We start from the raw sequence: 14,324 nt of genomic DNA, 5'->3' as shown, positions 1-14,324 counted from the left end.
AAAAACCAATGAACAAATTTGTCATTATCCAGGAATGGAAGAGACAAGTGCCAGTTGCATGGATTACCACACTCAGGAGTTCATGAATGACCCTTGGGCCAAAGTCCTGACTTGCATGATTAATTAGACTTGGGGGAAAAGGAAGAGCTTCATATTTTGTGGATGAATGTGATGGATCTGTCATATAAAATCCACCCAGAGAAAATGGAACCTACATCTTGCTGTCACCTTGGCAACAAGTTAGAAGGTATGATTGGATATAATGGTTCATGGAAACCACAACTGCCTTGTTGTTGTGTAGCAAAGTTAAAAATTAAATTATATGTTGCCATAGATACCAAATCTTTAAAAAATCTTCATCTTTGTAGCTTTATTTTTAAAGCTCTTAGGTTTCACTTTTAGGGTAACTTTCAATGTAAGGTCTGACATCTCACATGTGGAACCAAAGGAACAAAACCAAAGATCATCGATGATATGCCTCTGTGGCCCAAACTGTGCCATTATTCTTTTTTAAAATAGGAAATTCTGGGGTCAGGGGTGGGGGTGTATGTGGGGGAATCACAGTAGTCACTTGGGAATGGTGCATCAGGAAGCATTGCCTCACATACCTGTAAGATACTCCCGCCCCCCCTGCCCTGTGGATGAATATATGTTGTTTTTGTTTTGTTTTGTGGGGCAATGAGGGTTAAGTGACTTGCCCAGGGTCACATAGCTAGTGTCAAGTGTCTGAGGCTAGATTTGAACTCAGGTCCTCCTGAATTCAGGGCCGGAGAGTGGATGAATATATGTATGACTATATTCAAGTGTTTAAAATAGTAAAATTAACATTTTTATTACTTCCATGCAAGTCATAAAATCCAGGGAAGAGACATGTGGGTTTTTCAAAAAAGGTGTCTTTTGTCCTTTACGTTTGCTAAACTGCCAGTTTTTATGTGGTGCATATGAAGAATGCTATTTTCCATCACAAAGGAAATAACTACACCATGATCCTTTTTATCCCTCTGCTCTCCAAGTATGAAGTTACAAAGAACCAGGGATTATCAAGATGCCAATATTCATTCAGTACTCTATGAAAAGAATAATTTTAGTTTTGAAAAGTTTCACCAGCAGGTGGCACCTCATTCCTCAATGGTAATACAGCCTTTTCAGGTAGGAATACTTCAATTTGCCACCTTAGCTTTCTCCTTAGAACTTTGCTAGTTTCTAATGAGAACCAGGTGCTTTTTCCTCTTTTTTTTTCTTTTTTCTTTTTTTTTGCTGGGCAATGGGGGTTAAGTGACTTGCCCAGGGTCATACAGCTAGTAAGTGTCAAGTGTCTGAGGCCAGATTTGAATTCAGGTACTCCTGAATCCAGGGCTGGTGCTTTACCCACTGCACAACCTAGCTGTCCCTCTTCCTCTTCTTTTGCAGAAATTTCTTCTACAATGTCTTCCATATCCCTTTGACACGACTAAAGTCAGATTTGAAGGGCTCAAACCCAACCAACAACTCTAAGATATACAATATCTTCAACAGAGCCTTACAGTTAGGCAATTGGTTTCATCTTCTGAAATCAACAAGCATTTATTGAACACCTGTTAGCTAGGCAATGGTGGCAAAAGGGAAAAGGAATTGGAAGGAAGACAAGATACTTCTCCTTAAAGAAATCTTTATTAGAGACTTAGAGTAATCTTGTTAGGAAAATGAAACTTATAACAAAATTGGAGAATTAAAAGACTATGAATTAAATGTTAAATTGTGTGTGGATGGAGGTTGTTTTTATGATTCTAGGTAGAGGGATCCCTACACATTTCTTTCTTTTTCTTTTTGCGGGGCAATGGGGTTAAGTGACTTGCCCAAGGTCACACAGCTAGTGAGTGTTTTAAGTGTCTGAGGCCGAATTTGAACTCAGGTGCTCCTGAATCCAGGGCTGGTGCTCTATCCATTGCACTACCTAGCTGTTCTCCCCTGCCCCCCCTTACACATTTCTTGTGTGTGTGTGTGTGTGTGTGTGGTTTTTTTTTGCGGGGCAATGGGGGTTAAGTGACTTGCCCAGGGTCACACAGCTAGTAAGTGTCAAGTGTCTGAGGCCGGATTTGAACTCAGGTACTCCTGAATCCAGGGCCGGTGCTTTAATCCACTGTGCTATCTAGCCGCCCCCCTTACACATTTCTTAATTCCACTGACTTTCATGGGGCTAGTCCAGTTTTTCCAGATCCTGGATACAGATCAATTCTTCCTTCATTTCTACTTCTTGGACGTTATTTCTTTGCAACTGTGGTATGCATTTAGGCTCTAATAACCTTTAGTGTTCCTGACAAGCTGCGTCCCTGACCATCCCTTCCTGCCCCAATAATAGAATTAGGAATGGGTCGGTTATCCTTTGTTAATTGGGCAAAAGACAGGCCCCTTAAGCAAGTCTCCTCTTTCTTTTGCTGAGGTTTCTGCTAGTCTTCTTCAAATCCTTTTGAGGTGGTCGGTGTTCAGCTTTGAAGGACTCAATTATAAACTGACGGTTTTGTCTGTATAATAAAGTCTTCAACATTGCCATTTCAGGTACTCAGTTATGGGCAACAAGATGCTGAGGGAGGAGTTTTGGATTCAGTCAGAGGACCTCCGTTCAAATCCTGATTCTGCCTCCTACTACTGGTATTAAGTCAAGACAAGTCACTTAACTTTTCTGGAGGTTAGTTTCCTCAAATGAGGAACTTGGGACTCGACCTCAAAGGTTCCTTCTGCCTGTCTCTAAATCTACAATCCTATTAACTTCTCAAGCCATCAAGTATTTATCTAACAGCTGTTAGCTAGGCAATGGTTACTACCGAAAGGAATTAGGACACCAAAGAACAGGATCTGACCTGCGTGTTATTTATTCTAATAGCATCACTGAGCCCCACCCCGCTAATAAAGCAATGTGGTAGGGCGGAAGAAACTTAGGAGTCAGAAGGTTGTGGGTTCAAAATCAAGGACTCTGCTCCCTGTGTGATCTTGGGCAAAAGTCTCACCTTGGATCCCAGTTTCTTCACCTGTGAAATAAAATGATTAGTCCTACTGCTCTAAATCTGTGAACTACTTCATCCTTGAGGACTAATATCCCCACCTTTTCTTTTTAGATGGGGGGTGGGGCTGGGGGTGGACTAAAACCCCGAAAGGAGGAGGGGGTAAGGGCGGACCGGGAATACCCCATAGATGTCTAAATCTAAGTGGGTTCACAGCTGGGAGCTCCGCAGCCCCGTTCCCTTCCAGGATTTGCGGAAAGGGAGTGGTCCCCGGGAGGGCCTTGCGGTTCCCAGGGGAGAGAAGCTGAGGCTGAGCTGAGACTGGGCGGGCCGGGCCGCTTTGTGGCGTCCGCAGGTTCCAAGGCTGGGGGAGGGAGGACGAGCTCCCGGGCGAAGCGCGGCGCGGGCAGGGCGCTGAGCCCTCGGTCCGCTGAGCCGTCCCAACCTGGTGCTGTGCCATCTGGGAGCACTCCGTGCCACTCAAGAAGCCCGGCGTCCGTGTCCGGCCCCGGCGCTGTACATGGCTGGCACGGGCCAGGTGGGCTTCCCCTGCCGCAGGAACAGCCGTCTGGACTCTTTCCTGAAGCGGCACCTGCGGCAGGAGGTGTACGATGCCATCCGTGCCTACGAGCTCTGCATCGTGGTCTCTGACACCGAGCACAGGACTTTCAAGTATGTGGTGCTCAGCGACAGGCTCATCTACCTGACCGAGAACCCACCCAGGTCCATCCGAGGGGTCGTGGCTCTCAAGGATGTCCAGGCCATTGATCTGGTGAGAAGCCCCGTCTGCGCCTTGGATCCCCCTTCTCCGAGATCCTACATCCTTCCTTCAGTCTTTGAGACTGGAATGGGGAGGAGGAGGGTCGCCCTCGGGGCCGGGGGATCGGGGTTAGCACAGAAATGGTCCCTTTCCTTCCACCGATAATCCTCTCTTCTCCCCTCCCAGCTCCCACCTCCACATTGCCTTTCACCTATAGCACTGAGGTAAAAGAAACACTGAATCTCCTTTCCCGTCCCAGACAAAGGTGCAATTACCACACTTTTTTTTTTTCTTTTTCCCACCCGACTTTTGATGGCCGGTATGTAAATATGTTGGGATACGGGTAGGAGAAAACTGGTGCCTGGAGAGCTAAGAGCCTCCAAGGAAACCTATCCAAGTCCCAGACTTTTACGTCACCCTCCTCTTCTTCGACTACCAGCCTTTGTGTCTCAGTAATCAAGTTCTCTCCAAACTTTTTATGTCGGAGCAATTGATTCAAGGTTTCTTTCCTATCATCGTTCTTGGTCTCTCTCCCTTAGGCCTGTTTTCCTGCTATATTCCACCCACCCCCACCCTATTTTTCCCCCTGGGGGAAGGTGTCTAGCCTTATTTGTTCTTTCCCTTGCCTGAGTCTCTGCACACCTTAGGGAGAAGCTGGCACGCCTGGTTCCTCACCAACTTTTTTCTACTAGAATTATTTCTCTGTTTTGAACTCGATTTTTTAAAAAAGGAACAAAATAAATCCACTTTAATAGAAAAATCTGCCTCTTCGAAAAGCACCTAGATGGGCTTTAAAAAAAACAACACCAAAACTAGACAACTTTTTCTCTTTATACTTTAAGAAAAGATCGAAAGAAAAGCCTATTTCAACTTCGTGTGTGTGTGTGAGAGAGAGAGAGAGAGAGAGAGAGACAGAGAGACAGAGAGACAGAGAGACAAAGACACAGAGAGAGACAGAGAGTATGAAAGAATGAAATTTTTAAGGCACAAAAAGGGAACGGTATAAAGATCACAGAAGCTGTATACTTTTCCTTTGGATGGAATTTTACCAGTACTGAATATGTCTAAAAGGAAGTATCATTTGAAATTGATCCACCTGAAATAGATTACTATTGGCAAAAGAGAGTCCTTGAGCATAAATCCAGGACTAGAACATAGATCCAAGACAGGCCTAGGGCATAATATGAAAGAGGGGGATAGTGCAAGGAGGGACAATTAAAAAAATATATATTTTTTATATCAAAGGACACTTTTTATATTACTTAAAATATGCTTTGTCAGGCAGCTAGGTGGCACAGTGGTTAGAGTGCTGGGCCTGGAGTTGGGAAGACTTATCTTCATGGGTTCAAATTTCGCCTCAGAAATTTCCTAGCTGTGTGACCCTGGGCAAGTCACTAAAGTCTTTTTGCCTCAGTTTCCTCACCTGTAAAAGGAGGTAGAGGAGGAAATGGAAAACTACTCCAGTATCTTTGCCAAGAAAACTCCAAATGCAGTCACAAAGTGTCTGGCATAATTGAACAACAATTTACTTTTTCAGGGCAAACAAATTCTGTTTTTCATGGCACAAAGTCAAAGGTGTGTGTGTGTGTGTGTGTGTGTGTGTGAGAGAGAGAGAGAGAGAGAGAGAGAGAGAGAGAGAGAGAGAGAGAGAGATGAAGTTTCAAAGCATCTAGTGGATAGTAACAAAGAGAAGGCTGAGATTTTCAAATTTAAAAGGAGCCTTCTTTTCAAACTTCATTTGAGTTTCACAAATACCTCATCCCAGCTCTACTTCTCTGGTTCTATAAATAACAATTGATATTTTTTCCCAAATTTTTGTTTTAAATCCTACTTTGTACCTAAACTGCTGAGTATCAAGATTGACTAAGTTTCATTTCACTATAAACTTTGAAATATACAAAAGGAGCCAAAATAATGCCTTCTCCAAAAAACAAAAAAGGGGATGTGAAGAAAGATGAGGGTGAGATAGAGATTAAATCCTGATTAATCTGATCCCACCCTATTTACCCACGATTAACTCAATTTACTTAACTATTTCCTATTATGAACCCTGTGTTTGAGTCAGGATTTTTGTTTTTCATTAAACTAGGCCATATCTTTTCAAGGCCATATTTGCTCCCCAGTTAAGACAACCTTCTGCTATTCTCTCTCTCTCTCTCCAACTTTTTCTGACCACTCAGGCCCATAATGATTTTGATTTTTTAGCATTTATTGTATACCACATTTTTTTTACAGGTAGCTAAGGGGAATAGAGCACTGGGCCTGGAGTCAGGAAGACCTGAGTTCAATTCCTACCTTAGACAGCTATTAGCTTTGTGACCCTGGGCAGATCACTTAACATCTGTCTGCCTCAGTTTCCTCATGGGGAATAATCATAAATAACGATAATAGTAATACTTCACAAGGTTGTTGTGAGGATTAAATGAGATAATATACATCAAGTGCTTTGGAAAATGTTAAGTGCTATAGAAATACTAGCCATAGTTATTTTTGGCATTCGACTTTATATTTTCTTATATTGTCTCCTAGTTTTTTCCTGTGTCTCGTATTATCTTCTTGATGACATTGTAGGTACCACAAGGTCATATCTTTATGTATGCTTCTCCATCCTAATGCAGTGCTGTCCAGGCAGCAGGTCCTCAATAATGCTTGTTGAATTGAATCCAATATATCACATACAAGATAATCGATCCCTGAAAATTGTAAGACTCTTCTGTCTGGAAAGACATAGGCTGAGGGAGGGGATATGATTGAATTGTATGAAACACTGTGCACCAGTGAAGAGACAGCCATACTTGGGACTGGGAGACCTGGGTCTGATTCTTACCTCTTAGCAGCTGGATGACTGAGTAAGGACTGAGTAAGTTACTGACCTTTTCTCTGCCTCATTCTCCTCATTTGTAAAACGGAAGGAAAAAATGTTTTGCTATCTGTAGGTCACTTAAATTCTTTTAACATCAACCACTCTCTAGCAGCTTACAGATGGTTTGCTATTTCTCTGGTGGAGGGAGTTCTTACCTGGAAAAAACCCCTAGATCCTTGACTTAATATTTTGCTGTTGTACATAACCAACAGGTTTATTCCAAGGAAAGTACTTTGTAAGCCTTCAAGTACTACAGAAATGGGAGCCACTGTTATTTTTTTTCTTTTAAGAAAAACTTGGGGCAACTAGGTGGCATAGGGGATAGAATACCAGCCCTGGATTCAGGAGGACCCGAGTTCAAATTTGACCTTGGACAAGTCACTTAACCCTGATTGCCTCAAAAAAGGGGGGGGTATTAATTAGGGTGAATACAGTTTTGTTCACTAATATTTTTATCATTGTTCAGATCTATAATTTAATTTTCTTAATTGGACCAATACTGTGATTTCATAGGTTTAGGGAGCTTCTGGTGAAGAACTCTATGTATCAATTCGGGGTGGAATCTTTTCTATAGTTTAAGGAGTCTTAAGGAGTTGTATGGAAGGAATGAAAGATTATGTACCTTGCCAGGGTAACGTAGCTAGTAAAGATTAGAGATGGTATTTGAAGGCAAGTCTGTCTTCCTGACTCCAAGGCCACCTCCCTATCCATAATGTCATATTGCCACTCTAATTTCACGGCTGTATGGAAATCCCAGTGTGGAAATTCCATTCCCTAATGCATCTGAACAACTCACCTGCAGTTTTGGAGAACTGCTTGGGGGCACTGAGAGATTGGATAACTTGTCCAGGATCACCCAACTGGTATTTGTCAGAGGCAGGACTGGAACACAGATCTTCTATCTCCAAGGCCAGCACAGTCACGTACATTACTTCTCATTGTCTTTCCAACTATATGTTAAGATACTAAAAAGAAAGCATTGTCTGGATTGTTGAAAACAGTTGTTTTAAAGCAAACACTTGTTATTTAATACTTTACATGGTAATATGGTTGAATATATGTATATGTGTGTAAATATGAATATATGTGCATGTGTGTGTATGACAACTTGTTAAGAATACATTCAAGACCACACATAAACACATGACTTCAAGTTTTAAATACATCTAGGAATGCTATCTTCATAATGAGTTATTAAGAAAAATTAGTGGTGGTTGGAAGTATAGTCTTATCCTTCTAAAGCATATTATAAAGAAAAAATTTGCCCTCCCCAAAATGTCTTTTTAGTGCCACTGTGGGAAAAAGAATCATAGGCCGGAAGTACCATGGATCTGAACCAGGGAAGTATTCTTATATTCTTATGAATAATCCATTGCTAGCCATCATGACCACAATACAGAAAAATCTATATTATTCCTTAGGGGGTTCGATGTTTTGCAATAGTGAAAATCTGGCCACCTCAAAATTCAAATTACCTGATCCCTGGAGGGAAAACCAATGGGAATTGTTCTGTTTATATCATTAATCAATAGGAGGAAAAATCAAAGTCATAAACAAAATTACCTATTATTTACTACCTGTTCTGAGATAAGGCTGTAGCTGGCCCTACCCCACCATGTTTTTTCTTCTTCTTCTTCTTTTTTTTTTTTAGTGAGGCAATTGGGGTTAAGTGACTTGCCCAGGGTCACACAGCCAGTAAGTGTGTATTAAGTGTCTGAGGCCAGATTTGAACCCAGGTCCTCCTGACTCCAGGGCCGGTGCTCTATCCACTGCTCCACCTAGCTGCCCCCTTACTCCACCATGTTTGCAGATTAGGCTGAAAAGATCTCACTCTGATGCCCAGTACTTTCCATATTGGGAAATTTGGAGGATTTTCCCCCTTTTGGTTGCAGATGTAACAGCTGCTGCTATATGCTTAGCTTTGGTCTGTTTGCCTAGAGGCAATGATTTCTAGTCCAACTTTCGCTGACAGTGCTCCATCCAGACTGTCTCTGACTTTAGCAAAGTGTATCTCAGAGTGCTTAAAACAAAATCCATTTTTCTTGAAAAATATGGGTGACTTTTCCATGCTAGTAATACTTATAGACCTCATTACTCCAAAAATAGATGTTCTATTCAGACTTTCTTTAGGGACTGTTATCCTAAAAAAAATATACTTGCTGGAGACTATAAAGAGTTGTATGAGCATTACTGTGGCAACAGATGAAAATGCTCCCTATTCAGGCCAATTTTTAAAAATAGCTGAGTAGGGGCAGCTAGGTGGCGCAGTGGATAGAACGCCGGCCCTGGATTCAGGAGGACCTGAGTTCAAATCCGGCCTCAGACACTTAACTCTTGCTAGCTGTGTGACCCTGGGCTAGTCACTTAACCCCAATTGCCTCACAAAACAAAACAAAAAAAGAAAGAAAGAAAAGAAAAAGAAAAAGAAAAAAAACCCAGAAAAATAATAGCTGAGTAAGGGCAGCTAGGTGGCGCAGTGGATAGAGCACTGGCCCTGGAGTCAGGAATACCTGAGTTCAAATCCGGCCTCAGACACTTAACACTTACTAGCTGTGTGACCCTGGGCAAGTCACAACCCCAATTGCCTCACTAAAAAAAAAATAGCTGAGTAGACATTGTGTGAAGAGACATTTTCACCACTTTGAGGAGTGCTTGAAAGATTTCTTTCCCTCTTCCTTCCCTCCACTACCCCCTACCAAAAGACTCCTACTTCCCCCACCCATCTTCTTGAATTTCTATTATTTGGGATTCATTCCTTTGAGTTAAGGGGACAGCTAGGCGGCTCAGTAGATAGGGTGCTGGGCCTGGAGTCAGAAGGACTCTTTCCTGAGTTCAAATCTGGCTTCAGACTCTTAATAGCTGTGTGACCCTGAGCAAGTCATTTAACCCTGTTTGCTTCAGTTTCCTCATCTGTAAAATGAACTGGAGAAGGAAATGGCATATTACTTCAGTATCTCTGCCAAGAAAACCCCAAATAGGGTCACTGATACATGAGTGAAAAACACTAAACAACAATTACCTTTGGGTTAAACACATTTTTTCACTTTGAATTAAACACTGTAGTCTTCTTATCACATGCAGATACTCTTTGTAAGGATCATCTATCAAATCATTAACATTGTGTGACTTAGGGAGCAACTAGGTGGCACAGTGGATAGAGCACCAGCCCTGGGTTAAGGAGGACCTGAGTTGAAATACGGCCTCAGACACTTGACGCTTACTAGCTGTGTGACCCTGGGCAAGTCACTTAACCCTCATTGCCCCACCAAAAAAACCCCAAAAAACATTGTTTGAATTAGTTTATCTAGTTCTTTCTTCCCTCACTTACTGTAGTAAGAGCTCTGGGTTTATTCTTCAAAGCCTACACTGACACTGGCAGGCTGGTTCTTCAGAAAGTGACTGGCTGGCTACTGATTCCACTGAGGGTTCTAGAGTAATGTCCTAAGAGAAGCAAATATTTTATACAAAGATAGATTTAGTTACATTCTTTTGTTTGTTTGTTTGTTTTGGTGAGGCAGTTGGGGTTAAGTGACTTGCCCAGGGTCACACGGCTAGTAAGTGTTGGTGGGAGGTGATACTTCTGTTGCCTCCTATGTACAGGAATTACAGACCAGGCTACATGAACTCCATGAGGCAGGAGCTGTGGTCCAGGCAGGCCCATTAGACTTTTCATTGCACAGCCTCAACCCAGGAGATAAAATATATGTAAAGAATTTTCAGAGAACCAGTGGAACCCAACCTGCCTGGGAAGGACCTTTTCAGGTATTATTGACAACTCCTACTGCCATTAAAATTGGTGAAAAAGACTCATGGATTCATTGCTCTCATGTAAAGCCTGCACCATTCATAGGTGAAGAGATTTCAGATAGACCTGAGGTAGACTCTAAAGAGCTAAAAACCCTAACGATAGCAACTGTTAAAGAGCAAAGAGAGTTCAGAGGAAATAGGCAGTTCCCATTTGATAATCCCACTGATCAGTTAAATACTTTGGGACTCAGTCTTCATAAAGTATCAGGAGATGGAAATTGCCTTTTTAGGGCTTTAGCAGACTAGCTAGAAGGTCACTGTAGAAATCATCTCAGACATAGACAAGAAGCTGCTTCTTATATGATTAACCATAGACAAGAGTTTGAGTCTTTTAGAGTAAATGACTCCCCTTTTGAAGAATATGTTGACGAATTAAAGAAATTTGGAAAGTGGGGAGGAAATGATACAATTGTAGCATTTGCTAAGCAGCTCAGCTGAATGTGGTAGTTCATCAGTTAAATCAGCCCTTATTGACAATCAGTGGCACAGACAAAACTGATGCTAGAGAACTCCACATTTTCTACCATAAAGAACATTATGACAGCATTAGAAAGATCAATGACAATTCAGAAACCCCTGCCACTTTGGCATGCAGAGAATTGGGGAACCAGTTAAAACAATGTGGCATACCCCAAATTCTAGCAGCTTAAATACCTTAAAATTTAACAAGCATTTCCTTCTACAGGCAAAAGTTCTGTCCCAGACATTTTACAATTGGATCCCCAGCATCTCTCAGCCATAAAGGAATTAAAACGGGCCTTGTTATCAGCACCTGCCCTAGGACTACCAGATTATAGTAAGCCTTTCACTCTCTTTGTGCATGAACAAAGGGGGGTGGCTTCTGGAGTTCTGACTCAATCACTGGGGCCTAAGCAATGCCCTATGGCCTACTATTCAACTCAGCTGGACCCTGTAGCGGCTGGAGCGCCACCTTGCCTTAGAGCAGTGGCAACCACAGACCTTTTGGTAGAAAAAGCCTCTGATTTGGTCCTAGGTAACCCTCTAACTGTGCAATGCCCTCACAAAGTGAAGGCTCTCTTACTACGTCACAGGACACAAGCCTTTTCAGATCAAAGGCTGGCTAAGTATGAAATAACCCTGTTAGGTAATGAGAATATCACTTTAAAACGCTGCACAGTTCTCAATCCAGCAACACTACTCCCTAACTTACCATTCTCGGAGGAACCATTGCATGACTGTGCTTCTTTAGTTGATATGGCTGAAAAACCCCGTGATGATCTTTTTGATACACCTTTAGAAAACCCTGATCTTGTCCTCTATACAGATGGTTCCTCATTTATGAGAGGGAACCCGTTTTACTGGAGCTGCTGTAGTTTCTGATTATGACACCCTCTGGGCAGCTTCTCTGCCTTCCCATTTTAGTGCACAGGCTGCTGAACTTGTGGCTCTTACACAGGCCTGTAATATAGCCAAAGATAAGAGTGCCACCATTTTTACTGACTTGAAATATGGCTTTGGCATATGCCACTTTATTGGTATGATTTGGCGTCAATGAGGCTTCCTAACATCCTCGGGCAAGGCTATTGCCAATGGGGACCTTATCAAGGACCTCTTAGATGCCCTGAAACTGCTTTCTTCCCTAGCCGTTGTACATTGCCCTGCCCACACAGGGAATAGTGATCCTGTTTCAAAGGGAAATGCACGAGCCGATTCTGCAGCCAAGCTTGCTGCATTAGAAGCTCCTGAACATGTATTTAACCTTTCACCTTCTGAGGATATTCCTTCCAATCTAACCTATGACGATTCTGAAGTAGAAAAGTGGAAAAAGAAATTTAAGGCGAAACAGATCAATGGCATCTGGGTGTCTCCGGAAGGTAAGCCACTTCTTCCCCGGAAATTCTACCACCAGGTATGCCTCTCTGTTCACAGAAAAGGTCATTTTGGTACACAAGGCATTGTAGACTCTATTAAGAGAACCTGGATAGCACCAGGTGTGACTAATACAGCATCTCGAATCTGCTCGGGCTGCTCCACATGTCAATCTTATAATCAGTATGCTTTTAAGGCCAAAGCTTATGGAGGGTGTCCTCTAGCATTTGAGCACTTACAGATTGATTATATTACTATGCCAAAAGCAAGACATTATAAATTTTGCATTGTTATAGTTGATCAGCTCACTCGGTGGGTGGAGGCCTTTCCCAGCCCCCGAGCCACAGCTGCCTTTTTGCCAAAATTCTTCTTAAAGAGATAGTACCTCGTTTTGGCCCACCAGCCCGCATCGATCCTGACAAAGGCACACATTTCACTGATTCGATTTTATCCCAAATCTACTCTTTCTTGGGAGTGACTCCAAAATTCCACACGCCCTACCATCCACAAAGTTCAGGCCAAGTCGAACGTATGAATAAAGAGCTTAAGAGTATGACTGGCAAATTATGTACTGAAACCCATTTGAAATGGCCTGATGTTCTACCATTGGCATTATTCTATCTACGCAGTAGACCAAGAGGAGAACTTCATATATCTCCTTATGAAATGCTTTTTGGTCACCCTCCTATCCAAGCTAAAACTTTTTCCCCAGTTTATACATCACCTTGTAACTACCATACAATAAGAGCTCTAACTAGAAAACCAGAAGTTTCTTCTATTTACTAGTCTGGGAGATAAATTTAGGGAAAAGTTAAGTAGGGAAGATTTATGATCTAATATCCAATTTTAAATCTCACAGTGTTAAGTGTCCAGATTTGAACTCAGGTACTTCTGAATCCAGGGCCGGTGCTCTTTCTACTGTGCCACCTAGCTACCCCGTAGTTATAGTCTTTCAATTTGGGGGATTTTGATGAGCCTGGTTTTTTGGTCATATTTTTATTTTGGTAAACTTTTCTCAATTATATATTTATTTAAAAATTTTTACATTTCATTTTTTTCCAATTACATGTAAAAATCATTTGAACATTCACTTTTTAAATTTTTGAGTTCCAAATTCTCTCCCTCCCTCCCTACCTCTTTCCTTTTGAAGGCAAGCAATTTGATATAGATTTTACATATGCAGTCATGCGAAACATATTTCTGTATTAGCCATATTACCAAAAAAACCTCCACCCATAGTCCAACTCCTCCCCCCCCAATAAAAATTTTAAAATTATGCTTCAATCTGCATGCAGACTCCAGCAGTTCTTTCTTTGGAGGTGGATAGCATTTTTCATCATAAGTCCTTCAAAAAAGTCTTGGTTCATTTGTATTGATCAGAATAGCTAAGCCATTCACAGTTGATCATCATACAACATTGCTGTTACTGTGTAGATTGTTCTCCTAAATTCTGCTCACTTCACTTTGCATCCGTTCATCTAAGTCTTCCAGGTTTTCCTGAAACCATCCTGGATGATCCTGAATTCTTGTAAATAGTTACTGAATACATAAGCAATTGATTATGAAATCAGCTCTTGCAGAAGAAAACTATGCAGCTCTCTTTGTTAAGCTGGGATAAACGAGCTTCCTATTTACTGGCATATTCTAATCTGTATAACTTCTCGGATTTCTGTTTGCTCTCTGCTTGGATGAATGGGCTGACTTGTTATTCACCCTTTGTGATGGTTACATAAATGTAACCAGTGTTTGGTAGAAGGGGTTCAAGACTGGTTGTAATCTTGGAGCAGCCCTCCCCTTTTAAGGGATAGTGGCCAAGGAAGCAGCTTTTTTTGTATCAAATGGAAATCATGCCCGTTGACAAACAGTATTGAGAGGTATCTCTTAATGTTTTCTGTGAACTATTTTTAGACAACTCTCATGGGCATACATAACCATATGAATAGCATACACTTTGCACATGAAAAAAACCTTTTAATTATCTGTGATTCACTCCATCACATTCCCCACAATGTCTATTCCAAACATTCTCAAGCTTCTATGACACCATCACCTCACTCCCTCTTGGGAACTGGGGGTAGCTAGGTTG

At 41.8% G+C, this 14,324-nt stretch overlaps 1 protein-coding gene across 1 annotated transcript in view; it reads left to right on the top strand.

Annotated features, from left to right (window-relative positions):
* Window positions 1-3,498: 3,498 nt before the first annotated feature.
* Window positions 3,499-14,324, top strand: part of C5H12orf56 (chromosome 5 C12orf56 homolog) — a 127,875-nt gene continuing 117,049 nt past the window's right edge. Inside the window, exon 1 of the mRNA XM_043964892.1 lies at window positions 3,499-3,750. Within this exon, the coding sequence (XP_043820827.1) occupies window positions 3,499-3,750 (252 nt within the window). The remainder of the gene's footprint in view (window positions 3,751-14,324) is intronic.

This window comes from Dromiciops gliroides, chromosome 5, assembly GCF_019393635.1.
Source record: "Dromiciops gliroides isolate mDroGli1 chromosome 5, mDroGli1.pri, whole genome shotgun sequence".
NCBI classification, from domain to species: Eukaryota; Metazoa; Chordata; class Mammalia; order Microbiotheria; family Microbiotheriidae; genus Dromiciops; species Dromiciops gliroides.
The sequence above is the reverse complement of the archived record's forward strand: the minus strand, read 5'-3'. Positions and strand labels throughout refer to the sequence as shown.